The 18,806-nt window shown below is 29.5% G+C and overlaps 2 protein-coding genes across 4 annotated transcripts; one reads left to right on the forward strand and one right to left on the reverse strand.

The window, feature by feature from the left end:
- Positions 1 to 9,179: 9,179 nt before the first annotated feature.
- Positions 9,180 to 13,867, forward strand: LOC126678011 (uncharacterized). 3 transcript variants are annotated; one of them, XM_050372860.2, is made up of 7 exons: positions 9,462 to 9,591; positions 10,077 to 10,126; positions 10,213 to 10,415; positions 11,024 to 11,179; positions 11,523 to 11,854; positions 12,099 to 12,633; positions 13,125 to 13,867. In XM_050372860.2, exons 2-7 carry the CDS (start codon positions 10,098 to 10,100, stop codon positions 13,613 to 13,615), a joined length of 1,746 nt encoding a protein of 581 aa, XP_050228817.1. In that variant the 5' UTR covers positions 9,462 to 9,591; positions 10,077 to 10,097; the 3' UTR covers positions 13,616 to 13,867. The 3 variants fall into 3 exon arrangements, with proteins under 3 accessions (XP_050228815.1, XP_050228816.1, XP_050228817.1); XM_050372858.2 differs by having other exon boundaries at positions 9,180 to 9,591; positions 10,077 to 10,415; XM_050372859.2 differs by having other exon boundaries at positions 9,183 to 9,591; positions 10,077 to 10,415; positions 12,099 to 12,603.
- A 528-nt stretch (positions 13,868 to 14,395) lies between these two features.
- Positions 14,396 to 15,989, reverse strand: LOC126677924 (protein LURP-one-related 17). Its single transcript, XM_050372738.2, has 2 exons — positions 15,586 to 15,989; positions 14,396 to 14,805 (listed from the first exon to the last, which is right to left on the reverse strand). Exons 1-2 carry the CDS (start codon positions 15,868 to 15,870, stop codon positions 14,404 to 14,406), a joined length of 687 nt encoding a protein of 228 aa, XP_050228695.1. The 5' UTR covers positions 15,871 to 15,989; the 3' UTR covers positions 14,396 to 14,403.
- Between the last annotated feature and the right edge of the window lie 2,817 nt (positions 15,990 to 18,806).

Here is an 18,806-nt window from a genome sequence, read left to right on the forward strand (position 1 = left end):
ATACCTCTCTTTAACTATTCACATTTTATAATAAAATTTACTATAAATACCTTGAAATTTGATATAATAGACTTTGATTTTTAAAAAATATTTTAAATGTAAAATTCTTTTTATAGTTAAATGTATATTTTTTTATATCCTATCATATTAGGGCAACGTTTCAAATTTTTAAGGTGTGTATATTATTTCGTTCATTGCAATTTAAAAATTAATATAGGGGATTTTAAAAATAATCAAAATAGAATTGAGAATATTTTTATTAATATCAAGAACTAACTAATATAGTATGTCAAAACTTGAAAAATTAAAAGTATCCATCATTCAAAATTGTTCATATGTACGGTGAAGCTTTTATTTAGACATGAGACTGACAATTCTTCATCTTCAATTTTGTCTTATAAAAAATATTCTATTTTATAAAAAATTGATTTAATCAAATAAAATTATGTTATTTTTTATTATCAATATAATTATATTAATAAAGAGTATTTACTATAATTCTATATAAATCTAATATTCTTATAACATATTGATGAAGTTTCAACATCCAAAATTAATTTATTTTAAATTTATATTTATCTTACATTATCCTTTTTATTAGTCATAAATTTTTATTTTTAAGAGAGAGATTCTCAATGTCAACGAACAAACATAATAACATGTTAGCATCAAAATAATGTATTCTAAATTCATGTGTTTTTCAAGAAAATTGGAATTTATCATATTTTACCTCTTCATTTATTGTATAACATACTGCCTTCGCTATTTATTATTTTTTTACATATATTTTATAATTAGTTAATAGAAAAAATACACAATTTAATTGTTTTATTCTTTTAGTTCTAAGTTATTTAGTTTAAATTCTTAATTTTATATTTTAGGGGAACATGTTTTCTCATCAAATATATATTTATAGTGTAAAATTTTAAAGTAATTTAAGTTAAATTTATAATATTATTGGTATAAATTTGTGACAGTTTCAGCCAATAATAATACAAATAAAGGTAGTATATTATACATTTTTTTATAAAAAGTTGATCAATTAAATAATACTCTACATTTTTATTTAGAAAAATAGCTTTTAACTCGTTCATTAGTGGTCATGGACCTGATAGTTGCAGGGGTGGTGGCTTGGCGAAAATGATAGAGTTGACCTAAATTTATATCATTTTGGATAATACATTTTAAAAAAATAAAATGATGATTTTTTTTTATCAGACGCTAAAACTAATAAAATGATGATTGGGATTTGGGACTTTGTCACTTTAAGGCTATTAGTGTAATTCTTCTTTCAAATATATTTTCGAAAATTTAATGGTTTGATAAAAGAAAAAAAGCTAATGGTACACATTATGATATGGCAAGTCCACTTCTTTTCTTTTAAATAACCTAATCATAATCGTTATGTATATGTGAAGTGATCCGAAATTTTTCTTTGCGAGTTCAACCTATATTTATATATATAGCCGTTTAAAATTTAAAGTTAGAATTTATCTCGAACAACACACTTATAAGTCTTGATTGAAGATTAATTTGAACATAAAAATTTTTAAAATATCGTATCATAGTTGAAACCTGTTTACCCGTAAAAAAAACTAATTATAAATTTTAAAAAACAAATAGTCCATAATCACCGAAATGATAGTAATTTGTAAAGTTGTAACACTGATTATTATAAAAAATGATTGATCACCGAAAATAAAGATAGGGATCAAATTCATCAACATTTGGAACATTACAGCCTAAATCTTCTTTACGGGTTTAGCGGATTTCTGTCAACAAGTTCAAAAACCTTAGTTTATGGAGTATCATAAAGCTTCATGGCAATTCTTGAAGTTGGAAGCAATTACTAAAATCAGATTTTAATTAATTGCTTATTTCTTTGAGTACAAGCTTGGAAAATGAAGATATATTATCATCCCGCTTTGATCACTGAACTAATGGAAAGTCTCTAATAGACATATTTCCTGATATCAATTTTCAAGATGTTGATAATTTAAAGAAGGGTTAATATCAAAAAAAATCACAAACTTTACACGTTTTTTCATTTTAATCACGCAGTTTAAATTTTCTCATTTTCATGCACGAACTACCACTTTTTCTCAAATTCATGCATGGTGTTTAGGTGTCACTGCTCCATTGGTGTAATTCATTGAGTTGGATGTCATTTTAAACCAATGAATGGGTATAAGCGTTCGACAGAAAACTGCTATATCGTGAGTCTGGTTCCTTCAACGAGCACTTTTCTTCCCCAATTATAAATGAAAAACAGCAATCTGGCCTCCTTAACTCAACAATGTTTATGAGCATATCATAGGTGATTTCAGATTGATCTTCAAACTTTAGATAAAAATAATTGTGTAAACCAATGTAGTGAAAAATTCACAATAAATAGAAGTTGGAAGTGTTCAATGCTTGATGAAAAGACTAAAGAAAAATCAGCTCCATCTCATATTTAAAAAACAAACTTTTTTTTATGTGTTCATCTATCATATTTCAATTGACAGAAATGATTAGATTTATAATTAAAGGTTTTTCGCGTATGATGAAATGTTCATGAAAAATAAAATTGATGTCTGTGTGAGATGTCGGAGATATAACTTGATAAGTGTTAAGAAATAAAAAGGTATAAGAACATCGTCAAGGGTGCTCTTTATTTTAGAGAGCATTTTTTATAAAATAAAGAGTATCTTTAAAATAAAGAATGTTATTTTAATTTTTACTCTAATAACCTCTCTAATATTAATTTTTTATTTTATTTTCATAAATAATAATAAATATTTTATTTCAGTTTAATTTATAAAAAATAATATAAGTATTAAATATTAATAATATAAATTTATTTTTATTTAATTAATCAATTTATTGAATTATTATATTAAAAATAGAAAAATATTATATTTTAAACAGAAATAACAAACTTATAATTTGAAATTTAAAATCTTATCTTCTAAAACATAAAGTAGAGAGTGCAAATGTCAAATGGCTTTCTATATGTAGAGAGTCATTTTCACTCTCTATTCTATATTTAAAGAATAGAGAGACCACTATATTTTTATTTTATTGTTAAACTCTTTAAATTAAAAAGTTTGACAATATTAGAGAGTCCTTTATAGATACTTTAATTATTTCATGTTTGTTTCTCTAAAATTATTAAGCAATATAAGTAATTTCTTTGGTGATTGATAAAAAATGTTCTAATTGGTATTCATATAAAAATGACAATTGAAAACTACACACATGTAATGAGAGATTCTTAGGTAGACTCAGTCTACCACGTCATCCGTAGACTAGCCTATCATATAATGACACGTCATTAAAATGATGGCAATCTTGTAAATTCGTTTATTACTTATTTACACTTTTGAATAGTAATATTACAAGATTGTCATCATTTTAATGACGTGTCATTATGTGATAAGTTTAGTCCACGGATGATGTGGTGGACTGAGTCTACTTAAAAATTTCTCCACATGTAATATGTTGGAGATGTATTTTTTTTCTTGGCTTGGTAGTTTAAAAGTTCAAATATTTTGACCTTTTTATAAATTCAACTGGATTTTAATTATGGTAATTGTATCTCAGTTTAAAAGGTTAACAATAATTTTAACCAATTTTAATATAATTATTTGCTTTTATATGTATTTTTAGTATTGCAATAGTAAACCAAAAAAGGTATATTGCATTTTTTTTAAAATGTCAACTTATTTTTATAATCTAACATATTAAACTACTGAAAATTATAGTTATATACATCAATTCATGCATTAAAATTTGATTAAAATTGCCGTTGACTTTAAAATCGATTAAATTGTGTATAATAAAAAATTGATTAGGTTTGCAAAAAATAGACAAGTTTTAGAGTTTTATAGAGGAAATTACGGTCCTTGTAATTTTTTAATAAAATAATGTTTTTTCTTATTAATTTTTGAAAAACAATCTAGTTGCTAAATAGCATATTACAAAATAAAACATATTTTTTTATAAATAATCATACACAAAGTATTTTTGTAATATATAAAACCATTTTTATATTCATTAGACTTTCTTTCTTTAACAATGATTAAAAAAAAGATATTGACAAAACAAATATTAACGTTTTGATTTTGTAGCAATTTAATTTTGTTGTTCAAAATGTTAGAAAACCCTAACCTTTCAATTTTTGCATTTTATAGTCATTTTCCGCCAATTTTGTACATACGTGGCAATTATATTAGATATACGTATAGACATATTTAATCACAATGTTTTGAAAATGTTTTAAAAAATATTCTAATTTTTCGCATTTTTGCATATGTAGCCTAAAAAAAGGGCCAAAATTTTCGGAAAACAGATTTGAGCTATAAAATGTAAAAACATGAAACGTTAATAATTATTGTATAACATTTTAAACAATAAAATTAAATCGCTATAAAATTGAAATATTAATATTTATTATGTCATTACCTTTGCAAATATTACTCTATCAGTGTCTAATCTTTATGGAATTTTAGGAAAATAAGTTTTGGAATTTGAAATTTTTTGGCCCACAACTATCAAATGTGAAGTAACACTCGAACAGCCATTTTACATAAGGCCATTATTTTTTGGGCTTTTTATATGTTTTACGGGATTTCTTAGCCCAATAATTTTTATACGGGCCAAAAAATTTCTTTACTTTTCATACAGTCTTTTATTACTTTCTTGACCTAAATTTTTAAATTCTTCTCTTTTTTACGAACTTCTTTCTTAGCTCTCTGATATTGGCGATTTCTTTTTCGTTTTTCTCTGAAAGTAGCGGTTTTTTTTCTTCTTCTCCCCACGATTTCTTCTTGTGATAGTCGTCGCCTTTCATCAAGTCTCAGTGCCGCTCCATTGCCGCCTTCGTTGTGCCGCTGCCGTTCTCTTATTTTTTTATTTTCTTTTTCAGATCTGAATTGGAGTTTATTGTCGGAAGGAAGATTAGATATCAGAAGTTTTTAACGATTTTAAAAAGTTTTTTAAAGGCATATGATCAGATTTTGAGACAAAAAGATTCACCGTTCGTCTTCTTCTTCTTTCTCATTTTCAGATCTAGAAATTGTTTTATTAACTGTTTTTAAGTCACAATATTTTTTTACCATTAAACATGTGTAAAGATTATTTTTAAGGAATGTAATACTAATTTTCATGTACATAAAATAATTTTATAATTTTATGGAATGAAAATATGTCATTTCTGCAGTTTTACTATGTTTGGTTATATTTCTGCGTTTTTTTAATTCTGCAGCACGATTTGTTGATGATGGTAGATTGATAAAATTATTGTAATATTTCAGTGTTGTTGATTTTATGTTAATTTTATGTTGATAATCAGTTGATATTTATTAATTTTAACATTGACAAATAAGATAATGCTGTCCGTGAAATAAACTAAAAAAATAAAAATTTAACTGAGATTAGATAATGATATGTTAGCATTGGGAAAGAAGACAAATAAAAATATTGAATTATTGTAATGTTACAATGTTGAAATTGTGTTGATTTTCGGTTAATATTTTGTTGATTTTAACATTGGTGAAAAAGACAATAATAATATTGAATTATTATAATGTTACAATGTTGATCTTGTGTTGATATTGTGTTGATGTTATGTTGATATCAACATATGTAATAAACTAACTGATTTAATTTTTTCAATATTTTTTATACTAATTTTTATTTTTTCAACATTTTTTCAATTTAATTTCAATTTTTTTATTTTATTTTCACATATAATGTGTTCTTTTTCGTTAATGATAAAATCAACTAAATATCAACATAATATTAACGCAATATCAACATAAGATCAACATTGTAACACTATAATAATTTAACATCATTATTTTCTTTTTCACCAATGCTAAAATCAACAAAATATCAACAGAATATTAACACAATGTCAACACTATATTATTACAATAATTCAACTTCATTATTTCTCACTTCTTCCATGATGCTGTCATATCATTATCTAGTCTCAATTTAATTTAATTTAATTTTTTAGTTTATTTCACAGACAATATTATTTTATTTGCCAATGTTAAAATTTAAAAAAAAACAGTCGATATAAACATAATATCAACATAAAATCAACAACACTGTGATATTACAATAATTCAGCAATCAATCATCATCAACTAATCGTTCTGCGAAATTAAAAAAACGCAGAAACACAAAACAAATGCAGAAATAACAGAATTTTATTCCATAAAATCACAAAAGGTTTGAGGAGAGAGAAAATTATTTGGGTTATGAGGTTTGACTTGGAGTAGTATATATATTTGTCCTTATAAAAGTAATAATCTCCAGCGTGGATGGTATTTTTCATATTAAAAACTCTTACCTGTATAAAAGTAATATTTTTATAAATATTAGATGTTTATGTAAAAAGCCCTTATTTTTTCCACAAAACATAAGGCCATTTAAACCAGGAAAAAAGGGTTACGAGACAATTTAAACGAAACATGTTATAATTTTAGTCGTTTTCAATTAGAAATACGAGATTTTTTTTACTGTTTACTACCAACACATAGTGGCTCAATTTGCCGCAAATGTGGACAGTAAATATGTGATATAAAAAAAATCAGAGCCCCGAATTTCATAGCTCATAAAATGGTACTTATTAGAAGTAATGAGTTGTTAAATGTCCGTATTAAGTAAGAGACCGGGACGATGGAATGCCAAAATTAGTTTTTCTGATAATTTAGCCAAGTAATCGGGTTCTGTCCTTAAATGGTGGTCGAACTACGCCAAAATGTCCTTTTTTTAAACACGTGTTTTTTTTATAGCAAAGTATTTTATATGTATATATATATATCCAAAATAGAAAATTTGGTCAATTAGAATGAGACGGAGAGAAATAATGGCATGTCAAAGGGCAAATGACTAAAAATGCCGAATCTTAGAAGAACATTCCATAAAAATTAAAACCTTTCAATTTTATCCAATTTATCCAGAAACACAGAATTTCGTTTCAGTTATCCAGGTATGCAATTTTATTTATATGACGCCTACATATGACGCTGATGTACCAATGTCATGCATCAGCACTACATAAGTAAAATCGTCTATTTGGATATAATTGAAATTAAATTACGTATTTCGTGACAATTGATAAAATTGAAAAATTTTGACTTTTATGAAACTTCCATGAAAGGATTTAACATTTTTTAATCATTTAGTTCATGGCAAATAAATAATGCCATTTTGTTTTTCTGCTGCTCTCCACTTGTATATAGTTTAAATTTAGTTCGGTGGTTGCAGATTCATTTGTTATATATTTGCAATATCAGTTTTATCGGCAGGAGCACAAAATGCCTCTACGTGCAAATGCTGCAAAAATTATGTACTAACATTTGGGAATAATTATACAACGCAACGGTTGCGCCACGTCATTCGTACAACAAACCAATGAGGCGTTATCTATGTGCAAATGTTTAATGATAAAAAAGTTAGCAATAAATAAAGATTTCCTATCGCAAATGATTATTGGCTTGTTGTAAAAATGACGTGGCACATCAATTGTGTGGGATAAACACTCAACATTTGGTGGCTGAAAAACAAAATTGCGTATTGAAAACCTAGATGCAATTAATTAATTTGTGTAACTATAAACATACTCCCTCCGGTCCGTAATATTTATCGCATTTGAGAAATTTTTTTGATCCATAATATTTGTTATGTTATAATATCAAGAGAGCATTAATTGTTATTTTTCCATGTTTATCTCCATTACTTTATTGAAAGAATACAATAAACAAATGAAAATGATAGTCATAAATGTAAACAAGTTTCAATGTAAGGTTAACTTAGTAAAAATGTTTATAAATTAACACATATCAATTGTTTTTTTAGTTCTTATGCCAAAGTCAAATGCGATAAATATTATGGACCGGAGGGAGTATTTGTTAAGAGAAAAAAACCAACAACATATTTAATTATTAGTTTCTAAAAATAGACGTGTTTTATTTAGTCAAATATAAATTGATCGCGTCATAAATGGATCGATTCATTTATAAAATATATTAATTTTTTTTTTGTCAAATATAGCCTACTCTAATTGTTAGCGGGGTTAGCGGGAGTTAATGTTAGACATTTTTTAAATAGGCACACTGCCTGTGAGTGTTGAGGGTCGAACCCTCAACCTCATACACATATCATTAGAGCTTAGCCAATTGGGCCAAGTCTTCAAGTGTAAATATATTAAATTTTAATTAAGTAATTTGACATTCATCTTTTCAAATTATTTGTCCGAAATTATATAATTATTTGTTACATTTATTATTATTAATATAGTAAAAAACATTTTATAATAAAAAAATATTGAAAAACCAAAGCTTATTGTATGAAATGCAGTATTTTTTTGGTAACGAGAACTCACCCTATTGTGTCGAAACTCAATATCATTATCAAACTCCAGGATGTGGACCGCCATCAAGCCAACATACCTGATAATTCCGGGCTATAATGGCCAGCAGCACAGGCTCAATCACTCCATATTAAAAAATAGCATAGTTGGAGTCTGAATTCGCAACCTTTAACGCTCAGATGGCTGAAATTTAGACTATTAGACCAAATTCGTGCGGGCAAAATGCAGTATTTGTATAGTACAAATTATAGTATTTTTTATTTAAATAGTTTAACTTAGCTATTCTAAACTGGATGATGTATCATCTAGTTGTGACAGATGTAAGTAAAAGGACGGGATATAAATTAATTTTTGTTGTCAAATAAATTACTCCAATTCTTTGTTAACCTACAACACTACTAAGTTCACAGAATCAATTGCATAGGCCAGCGCCGCACTCAATAATTCCTCTTCAAAACTCTTAAGCCTCAAATATTCCAGTGAAACTTTTCGTACATAAACCAGCAACGTATCGCACTCTGATTGGTAGAATCATGGACAAAGTCCACACGTGGTGTCGAACTAGAAAAGTTTGACTAATTCTCTAATTTTCTTCGTTTTTCTCTCACCACTGGATAAAACTAAGATTTTACAATTGACCAAAATGCCCTCAAACAACAATTTTCTGATTGGATAAGTCCACGTCACAAAGTCCAAAATGACGGAAAACACCCCAATAAACGTACATACTGACGATAATAAACTCCGACCACCGGAATATTCGTAACCTTAAAAAAAATAGACCAAATCCCGAAAACTATATATACCTCTTTTTCTCAACTGCAATGGTTTTTTAGTTTGCCCTAGAATTACCTCTCTCTTCAATTAGCCGCAACCAAACACTTCCGCTCTTCACTTCACTTCACGTCGGAAAAATCAAACACTTTTGTCTTACTTTTTTTAACTCCAAATCTTTAAATCTTCTATTTTCGAGATATCTATCTGCTTAAACGGCGTCGTATTTTGGCACGTTGATAGCTTTAATTGGGTGTTATTTATGGTGTCCAGATCGTGAAGTATGTGCGTTTAGTAATTGGAAATGGACGCCGTGGAGGTGAATTGTTCTGTTGATGTGGCGCCGGCGGCCACGGCGGTGCCGGAGCTGTATGGCGGTGGGGGTAGAGATAGGGTTATGGTAGTGGAGATGGCGGTGGAGCTGCGGAACTCGTTGCTTAGTGAAAAAGGTGACTTTTTAGAGCTTAATTTATTGTGTAATAAATTATTTGTTGATCTTTAATTGAATTTAGTTGTTATAGTTTGTTTTAGTTCTTTTTTTTTTATATAATTCTGTAGTAAAGGTTAATTAGAGTATCTTTTTTAATCATATGTATTAAGAAACCTCCGATAGATAGGGAAAAGCTCCAGATCTAGGTACATAGTATTTGAAGATGATTAACTGAGAGAGCCTGGGAAGCTTGTGAATTGAGTCATTGACTTCTTTTCATTACTGGGTTGTTGCTCAACTTTTGCCTTTCGAGTTTCTTGTATGGTTATTGCTTGAAAATCCCGGTTTTCGTATCACTTTCAGTGGGTTGGAATTAGATTACAGATAATTAGTGCTTTTACAATTGGAAAAAGAAAGAAAAAGTCATGTTTTTTTTGTTAGCGATTAAGGCGTAATTCTTAAATTTATGTTTTCAACTAATGTTTTTGTGATCATGAATGGCAGATGTGGCAGCAAGCTCCTTAAATGCGTTGGAGCCAATGCAGTTGGATAAGGTTCCAGCTCCTGAACTTTATCAGCATACTAGTCATCAGCCTAGCTTTCCTAGTGAAGATGTGTCTAAACAGTTCCATTTTGGCAGTGCAAAAGTTCCTTCTTGGATTCCTAGGCATGAGGAAGTGCAAGTTCAGAGAAAATTAGGACAAGTGTCAAGAAGTGGCAGTGGATGTTCTAAAAGACCACGGATTATTTTATTGGATGATACTGCTGGTTTAGCTGTGATTGATGATACAAAGGAAACATCTAATAAGCTAGGATCACATCCTACCAAATGTAACTCTAATGGTAATGATATTTTCTTTTAAATGCAAATTAATAGTTGCATGTACTGCATGCATACGGTGGAGCTATTATTTATGATAAAGAATTGCAATGCTGTTATTAGTTGGTTAAAGTAATGTTCGTTCTTTTATCTTTGCACCTTGCTTGAGTTTTGTCCTATGTTCTTTCAAATGATGTTAATCCTTACATGTAACGTGACAATTCCCTATGGAAGGTGTAGTGAATTCTTATGCTGTTATCCTATCAGACATGGAGGGTAAATTAGCATCCAGTTATCTCTTTCACTTCCATTGGCCAAGTATCTGTATGCTTCAAGCAATTTCTTGGACAGAGTGATAATGTTTACTCCATACCTCACTTCCATACTAATTTCCGATGCTATTTCTTTTTTACTTGTGTCAAAATCTCAGAGGTGAGGTGGCAAATCTTTGGATTAATTTAATTTTACTACTACTTATGATTGTGGGAATGACTGAAATTTGATTATTGCTGAATCATTAACCACTTATTTTTACTATGCATATCTGGAGTTCTGCTTGATCAGTAACTATTCCTTTTTAAAGCTGAGATGTAACTTTTATGCCGATTTTGTGTTATTTCACATATTCTAGGAAAAACTCCATCGACAAAACAAAGGAACAATGTCAGCATTAAACGAGGTGATAGGAAAAATGGCAAAGTTTCTATGAAGGCTAAACATGATTCCTTTTCTCTGAAGGCAAGTTTGGCCAGCTTTAGTTCAGCTGCTGCAGGGAACAACTTCTTTGGTACGATATAATCAGAAAAAAATACTTTACTCTGTCTTACCTTTGATTCTAAAGGCAATTTGAACGAGGTGTTTCATTTTTGTTTGTTGGCTTGCTGCGTTTGCCACTGTATGTTTGATAAATGCATGCAAATTGAAAGTGCATTGGCAGAAATGTACCATCATGTTGAGTATCAATAGTTCAATGTATATTCCAGAGTGTTTTTTTGTTCCCTGCTTTTTCCTTGTTCTGGACATGGTAAATGCCAATCTACTTTCATAATAGTGATATGCATCTGAAGGTTATGCGTTTCCTTTCTTTAGCTGATGTTTATAGAACTCATATGCATGTAACTTACTGTCAGGATTATATGGCCTGAAGACAGATGTTAATGACATCACAAAACTTGTTGATGATTTATCACTGGATGATCTCCTTCTGGGCGCTTATGATTGCCCTAAAATAAGCAAAGACAAGGACAATAATTCAACAGACACCAGTGAGAATATTTTGCAGTCAGTCAGAAAGGCTTGCTCTATTCTTCAGCCACCCAAGTCTAACCAATCTCAGAATGCTGCTGAGATGGATAGTTGTTCAAACGAGAAGATGCCCACATGCCAGTCTAGCTGCACCTCTGTTGCTGGAAATGGAGATTGTGGAGATTCATCTATGGCAGATCTTTCATCATCTCATACGGTTAGTTTTAATAATATCCAAAATTATTCTCTCAATGTAGGATAGGAGAATGTTAGCATGTCACTGCGAGTCAATTGACTTTAGCAGTCTATTCTGCTAATCAAACTTATTATAAATTAAGCTGATTTAAAGTTAGGGAACGCAATTCTGGTTCTGTGATATTTGTGCACTTCTCGTTCACGGACATTTGATGCTAGTGATTAGTTTTTCAATTGCTATTTATTTTCTCCTTCTGGTGTTGCAGGATTCTTGCAGCAAACCTGAAGCTTCAGCTAATTTTCTCAGTTTCTCATTTGAGCAACCTAAAGATACACTGGAACGACTAGCACTTCCTCCACCAAAGGATTTGGAGACTTTGCTTCTTGATGCAGTCAAGCCAGCTGTACCTTCAAGGAATGGTCCTGATGCTCGCCATAGCAAACAAGCAACTCGCAAACATAGTTTGCCACCTTTTTTCTGGTCGCATTCGTTTAATAGCAACTGTAAAACCAATTCTGATGCAGTTAAGCTATTAACGAGTAGGAGCACGGGCACATGCCAAGGAAGATGGGTGAAAGTGGAGAACACTTTCAACTCACAAAGGAGTGCTTCCAAGTGTTTTACAGACTTGGAATCACTGGCTTATGATGATACCCTTGTTCCTTCAAGTGGACCAAAGCTTGCTGTCCTACGAAATGGTTTTGCTCCATCTACACTGGCTCCTCAATGCGATCGGGATTCATCTGTACCAGCAACTTCTCTGATGCCTGGTACTTCTCTTAACAGCACTTTTATGAAGGGTTAGTTTTTGGGGTATTCTTTTGAGACTTGATTTTATCTCAGATGCATCAAAATGTTTAAATTAGCAGTTACCATTGTTTTTTACTTAACGGTTATCATGGTTATCATTGTTTCATTCGTTACATTTTGCTAATTGAACTTTCATTTTTATATCAATAGGAGGTTACTAAAACAATTCCGGTCAAAAATTGTTCATGTGACTATGAAATTTTGTGTGATTATCAACGTGTTCCTTGCCACCTAAGCATTTTTTGGCCTGAATTACTATAATAATCTCCTGTTGATTTAAAAATGAAAGTTTCAGTTATCAAAATATAACAAAGTAAACATGGTAACTGTTGTGTAAAAGACCAATAGTTCAAAACCGCAAAAAACCTTCGCACACTTATCTCTGTGCACTCATAATTACGTTTTGCACATATACAAATACTTGTTGAACAATCAAACCTATATGTGCAACAATTCTTATTTCTGCGTGTGTTTGCGACAGTTGAGCAATGTCCAAGAATATTGGAAGCTGCTCAAACCTTGTGTGACTTTGTGAGGCTAAACCAAGAAGGGATGATAAAGTGGCCAAAGAAACCTTCCCAGAAGGGTATGAAAGCTCGCAAATCAAAATCAATCGAGAAGCCGGAAGATAAATTTGCACCCTCAACTTCGGGTATGGGATCTGAACAGGCAGCAAAAAGTCGGGTCGACCATATATTAACATCAAAGAAACTGAAACTCTCAACAATTGAGAACAAGAAAGATCATTTGGACATCAATGGTTCACGGAAGGGTCCGATAAATTGGTCTACGCCTAAATCAAGTAGATCGTCACCAAATAAATCGGTTAGAGATCCAACAGCCTACATCGTTAAGCAATCATGCAGGATGTCACCGCCTGCAAAGGTAGTGAATAGAAATTGCAACGGTCAACAGAAGTTCCGTAAATTAATGCGAATGGATTGGAGTAGGGAACGTGACAGGCAAGACTGATAAACACCAATCCTCAACGGAAGTGATTTTTATTCAGCGCTGCTAAATTAGGTTGATGATGTACATAATGGCTCAGGTTTTTTCTAGGGTTACACTGTAGGAAGGTTGGAATTTGTTGTAACTGTTCTTCTCTAGAGATGAACAGTCTAGGTGTTGTAACATTTAAGTAGACATGTTAAATTTATAGCAGAGAAATTTTTTTTGCCTTGTGTAGATCAATTGAAAGGCAATAAAATTTCAGTTCTTTTTTCACTACTCGATTGTAATGGATGATTGTGGAATTATTTACATTTTGTCTGCGGGTTAGACGTGTCTTTGAAAACACGACTCAAAATTAAATAAGTGTAAATCAAGATTATATGTATTCGCGTTATAAATGGATCAATCTGTTTTAAACATATATAAAAAAGAATTAATCACACATTTTGTGTTTAAATTGATCTTTATTATAAATCAAATCTAGTCAAGAACTTTTCTTCATTTACTGACAGAAAAAGAAAAGTATTTAAAGAGGGGCCTAGTTTTCTTCTTTATTTTCCCTTTTATTTTGATCTTTTTCTTTTTGACCAAAAATGAAAACAAATTCATTTTCTGAAAAGACAAAATTTGGAAAATTATACTAAATGTTGTTAACCCAACACTTCCTTCTTTTGACATTTCTTACATTTTTGCTTCTCAAGATCACTTTTTTAAAAAAATTACTCTCTTTAAATAAAATATATATGAATACAAACTATATATACAATATTTATTCTAGCTAAATTTTAAATAAAATTGAAATTAAAAATCTATGAATGCATTTGATCTAGCAATAAAACAAGAGCCATAGCAAAACCAGAATCAAACCCTGGCTGCTGCACAACTAATACAAAAACTTCTAAACCAAAAGAAACTCCATGGCCTATTGCTTCTTTTTTCTTGATCTCTGCCACGACTTTTCTTGATCGGTCCATGATTTTACATGATCTATGTCTATAAGAACCTTCAATCACATAAAAATAGTTCATTTTCTGTATTCTGCTGCCTCTATAAACATATGCAAGTACATTATCATTTCCTTGTAATATGCTCATTTGCTTCTCTACACTCCAAATTGGCTTCTCTGTGACCAACTTTGCTCTTCTTGTTGTTGAACAACTTCTACCAACTTCTCCTTCATACACAACCCAACTATCTCCCAATCCAAACTTCTGCAAAACAATATTAATTTGTTTCATATATATATCGCCTATTTGCACGAAAATGGAAATATTTAGACAAAAAGCGGAAAAATAGCACATTCCGAGTTAAATTCTTTTGCGGTTACAGAATTATATAACTTTTGTTTCGGGATAAATGATAAGTAGATTAGCTCAACCATAAGAAGTGGAAGGCAAAAGATCGAACAGGACGAACTATATAACTTTTATAGAACATAACAATTACCTGTTCAATTTGTTATATTTTAATAACTAAATTTTTATATTTATATCAACCACCGGTTATAGCAATTCAGATCATTAATTGCTTATGCGATAACAAAAAAGTTGCAATTATAGGTCTGAATTGCTAGCTATATTTCACGGAAATGAAAACGCTGAAATGAAAAATGTTGAATATTATACGGATTTATAATGAATTTTTAAGAATAAGTGACATAATTGTGATAGTAAGTATTCTAACAAAATTCCGTGACACATTTTTTCCTCACAAATCCATGACAAAACTGATAATGTTTTTATAGTATAACAAATAACAGCAAAACATTAATATTTCTAACTAAAATAAGTTAAGATAGGAAGTTTTAAGTTCTAGAGTACTAGAAGTATTTTTTCGAAAAAAAATGAAATGTCAAAGGATAAGATTCGATAAGTTTCCGCGAAACATCTACAGTTTTCTCATTTCTATTTTCCGATCTACTAAATGAAATCCATCAAATTCGCTATTAATTATGAAAAACAAATTACAGTTAAAAAATGTAATTCACATACCTTTCGACGAAGCATTGTGAGAATGGATTTTCCTGAACCATCCATGAGAATAAGTTCATGAGGATGAACACTATAATTATCCACACGATAAGCTAAATCTCCATGTGAATCAATCACCGTAAATCCATTGCAATTAACAAGCAGTGATTTTCTCCACACTGTTAATGATGTACACGTCGAATGATCTGTAGTAATCTTGGTCTCATTTTCTTGAATATTATGCTCTTGATTGTTATCATCATGGACCGATCTTGATAAAGATTTCAAGAAAAATAATTTCTTCATAACTATAAATTAATTTACCCTTTTTGTCGGTGAATCGAGATCTATTTCTATGTATTTTGCTTTTACAGAACCTTGGAGGAGACAGATATTTATAAGCTTATGTAGAATGTTTTAATAATGTTGATTTTTTTGGTATTTTGCCTTGCTTGCTAGCAGGGAGACATGAGCGCGTGTGGCGCGTGACATGCTGAATATGCTAAGGACTCTAACTAATAGTAGTATAAAATATATTTAATTTCTTTATACTGTTAGGGAAATCTTACCTAACTGGGTATTATATGACTTTGTGTTCTTTATTCATTGTATTTAATATGCATGCATGATAGAGGTTTTGGGTTATATCAAATGTTGGTGTTGGAATATGCGATTTGTGTATTGTTTTTATTAATTATTATCATTCATAAGATTAGAGGGGAATCCGAAAAAACAATGGCCGATTCAGGTTAACAAAGGAATTCGTAAGCCCGCAGCAACCGAAACAGTATTGGCCTCCTATCCTGTAAGGAAAGGCCCGCTACCCAACTTACTTCCATCAATGACTGCCGTCTTATACTGATGTTTTTTAGTAGGTTAGTGATTGGTTTTTTATATCCGTTAGATTAGATTGAAATTATTAGAGCTATAATAATTAATAAAAACACTAGCACGAAAATGGAAACGGGAAACGGGAAACGAAAACGGGAAATTATTAATTATTAGAGCTATAATATTAGAGCTATGGAGTTCTTTATTCATATAAAAAAATTCTTTACATTTATAAAAATGACTTAAATTGAGTTAACGTTCGAATATTTATGTTACTTGTTCCGAGTTTTGCAGTTTGAATGTGTTTATTTATTTAATGAAATTAAATTATGTAATACATATGAATTTGTTTTAAAAAGAGTTACATCTTTCATAGTCATAGGATGTTGAGTTATGAGCTAGCTAGCACGGAAACGGAAACGGAAACGGAAACAACACGAAATAGACATGAGAAAATGGAATTCTTTTAAAATAAAGGATAGAGAACGTGTAAATAATAAAAAAATATAGGAATATATTTATAATATTATAAATTATAAAATATTATATTTTATTATATTTTATTTATACTTTTATGCCCATTAATAAAATAAATCAAATATAAGTAAATCCAATAAAAATAAGAAGATAAGTTTTACTTTATATAAAATAAACAATAAAAGTTGTGATAATTGATTTAAACAAATTATTAGTTGAGAATTTTTTATGTTTCTTTATAAATATATAATTTTTTTATTTATGCAAACAGTCTGAAACGTTTTCTTATGAGTTTTCGAGAGTTTCTGAGAGTTTTCACTTTTCAGTTTCCGAAACGTTTCCGAAATGGGACATACAACTTTGTCGAAATTTTTGTTTTTCTTAGGTTATGAGGCATTATGTTATGCAAAAAATTGTGCAATAAAGTAAACACAGATTTTTTTATTGAATAATCAACATTTGAGGAAGATATTTTCAGTGTCAGTTTAGAAAATTAATGAAGATATATTTCTGTTTAGTAAGACTAAAACAGAGTGTCTCTAAATAACTCAAAATTCACAATGGTGATTGATATTCATATATGGAAAAATAATAACCAACAGAATTTCATTGCTGTATTCGAACACGTCTTTCCTCTAATGGATAAGGCTTAAGGCAGCCGATTGTGAGTGTCGCCAAATAATTTTCAAAAATTTAGTTAGAATAAGCCACTCATCTGTGTTCGTTAATTACGTGCATAGTTTGATCACTTAATATATCAACTTCATTAATTTTATTCCATGAAACGATTAGTTTAGCAGAAAGGTGTATTAAATTTAAAAATTAAGTTCAAGTGACTTCTACAAATTAAGACACTATTTAGATTGAAGATTTTTAAAATCAATGGAATGTGAAATCCATAGATTTTTAAAATTCACCGTTTTAAAATGTATATAAAATGTAATAATTCATGAATTTTTTTTTTGATAATTAATAATTCATGAATTGCTATGTCATTTTTTTATACCATACAAGAAATTTAAGTGAAATTCATAGATTGAACAAAATCCATGGATTTTATTCCTACAAAATCTCTCAATCCAAACGGTGCATAAAAAAGCAGTGAAGTAAATAAGTTATTAAAAAGAAGAAGAGTTTACTCCCTCATAAATATAAAAAAAGTTACATTTTCAATGGTTCATATTTTTGGAGCTTAAAAATATCTATGACAATTGTTTTTAACTTTTTGAACCTTCAATAACTTTTCATTAATTTATTAAAATATTTTTAAAGTACCCCTCATTTTGAAAAAGTAAATCATTGTGTAGCCATTATATCTAAAATTCATATAACATAATTACAATTTCTTTTTGATAGTTTTATTACAGAGTAACATAAATGAGATAATTTTATTTTTATTTTTATGTGAGGGAGGAAATATATTTTTGTTATTGAGAAAAAAAGAAAAACCTAAGAAAATAGGAAAACTACTTGCTATAATTTTCAACAATTTCACCCTAATTGTTTAATGTATGTGGCCCCATAATTATTGCCTCATTAACCACCATCAACATGCATTTTGACAATAATAGCTAAATATGTGTCCTCTACTAGTTGGTTAAATATCATAAAATTAATTAGTCATTTCATACTTCATATTATGTGATTTTGTTTGCATGTACAAGCAGCCGACCATCACTATAATTGAACCCTTTTTCTACATCTTCTTCCATCTTCTTCAACTCATCTTTGTGGTATTGACTAGTTATTGTTCCTTTTCAACAAATGTATATAAACTGACAAAATTGTCTGAATTTGCATCTCCAATCTAATTCTTACAGCACTTGACACATATTCCAATTTTAGCTACTTCAAATCTTTAATTATATTCCTGGGTCACCACCCTTTATCAAATTATTATGATCCAAAACTCAACTTTAATTAACATGTTCCTA

The sequence above is a fragment of the Mercurialis annua genome, linkage group LG4 (assembly GCF_937616625.2).
Source record: "Mercurialis annua linkage group LG4, ddMerAnnu1.2, whole genome shotgun sequence".
NCBI lineage: Eukaryota > Viridiplantae > Streptophyta > Magnoliopsida > Malpighiales > Euphorbiaceae > Mercurialis > Mercurialis annua.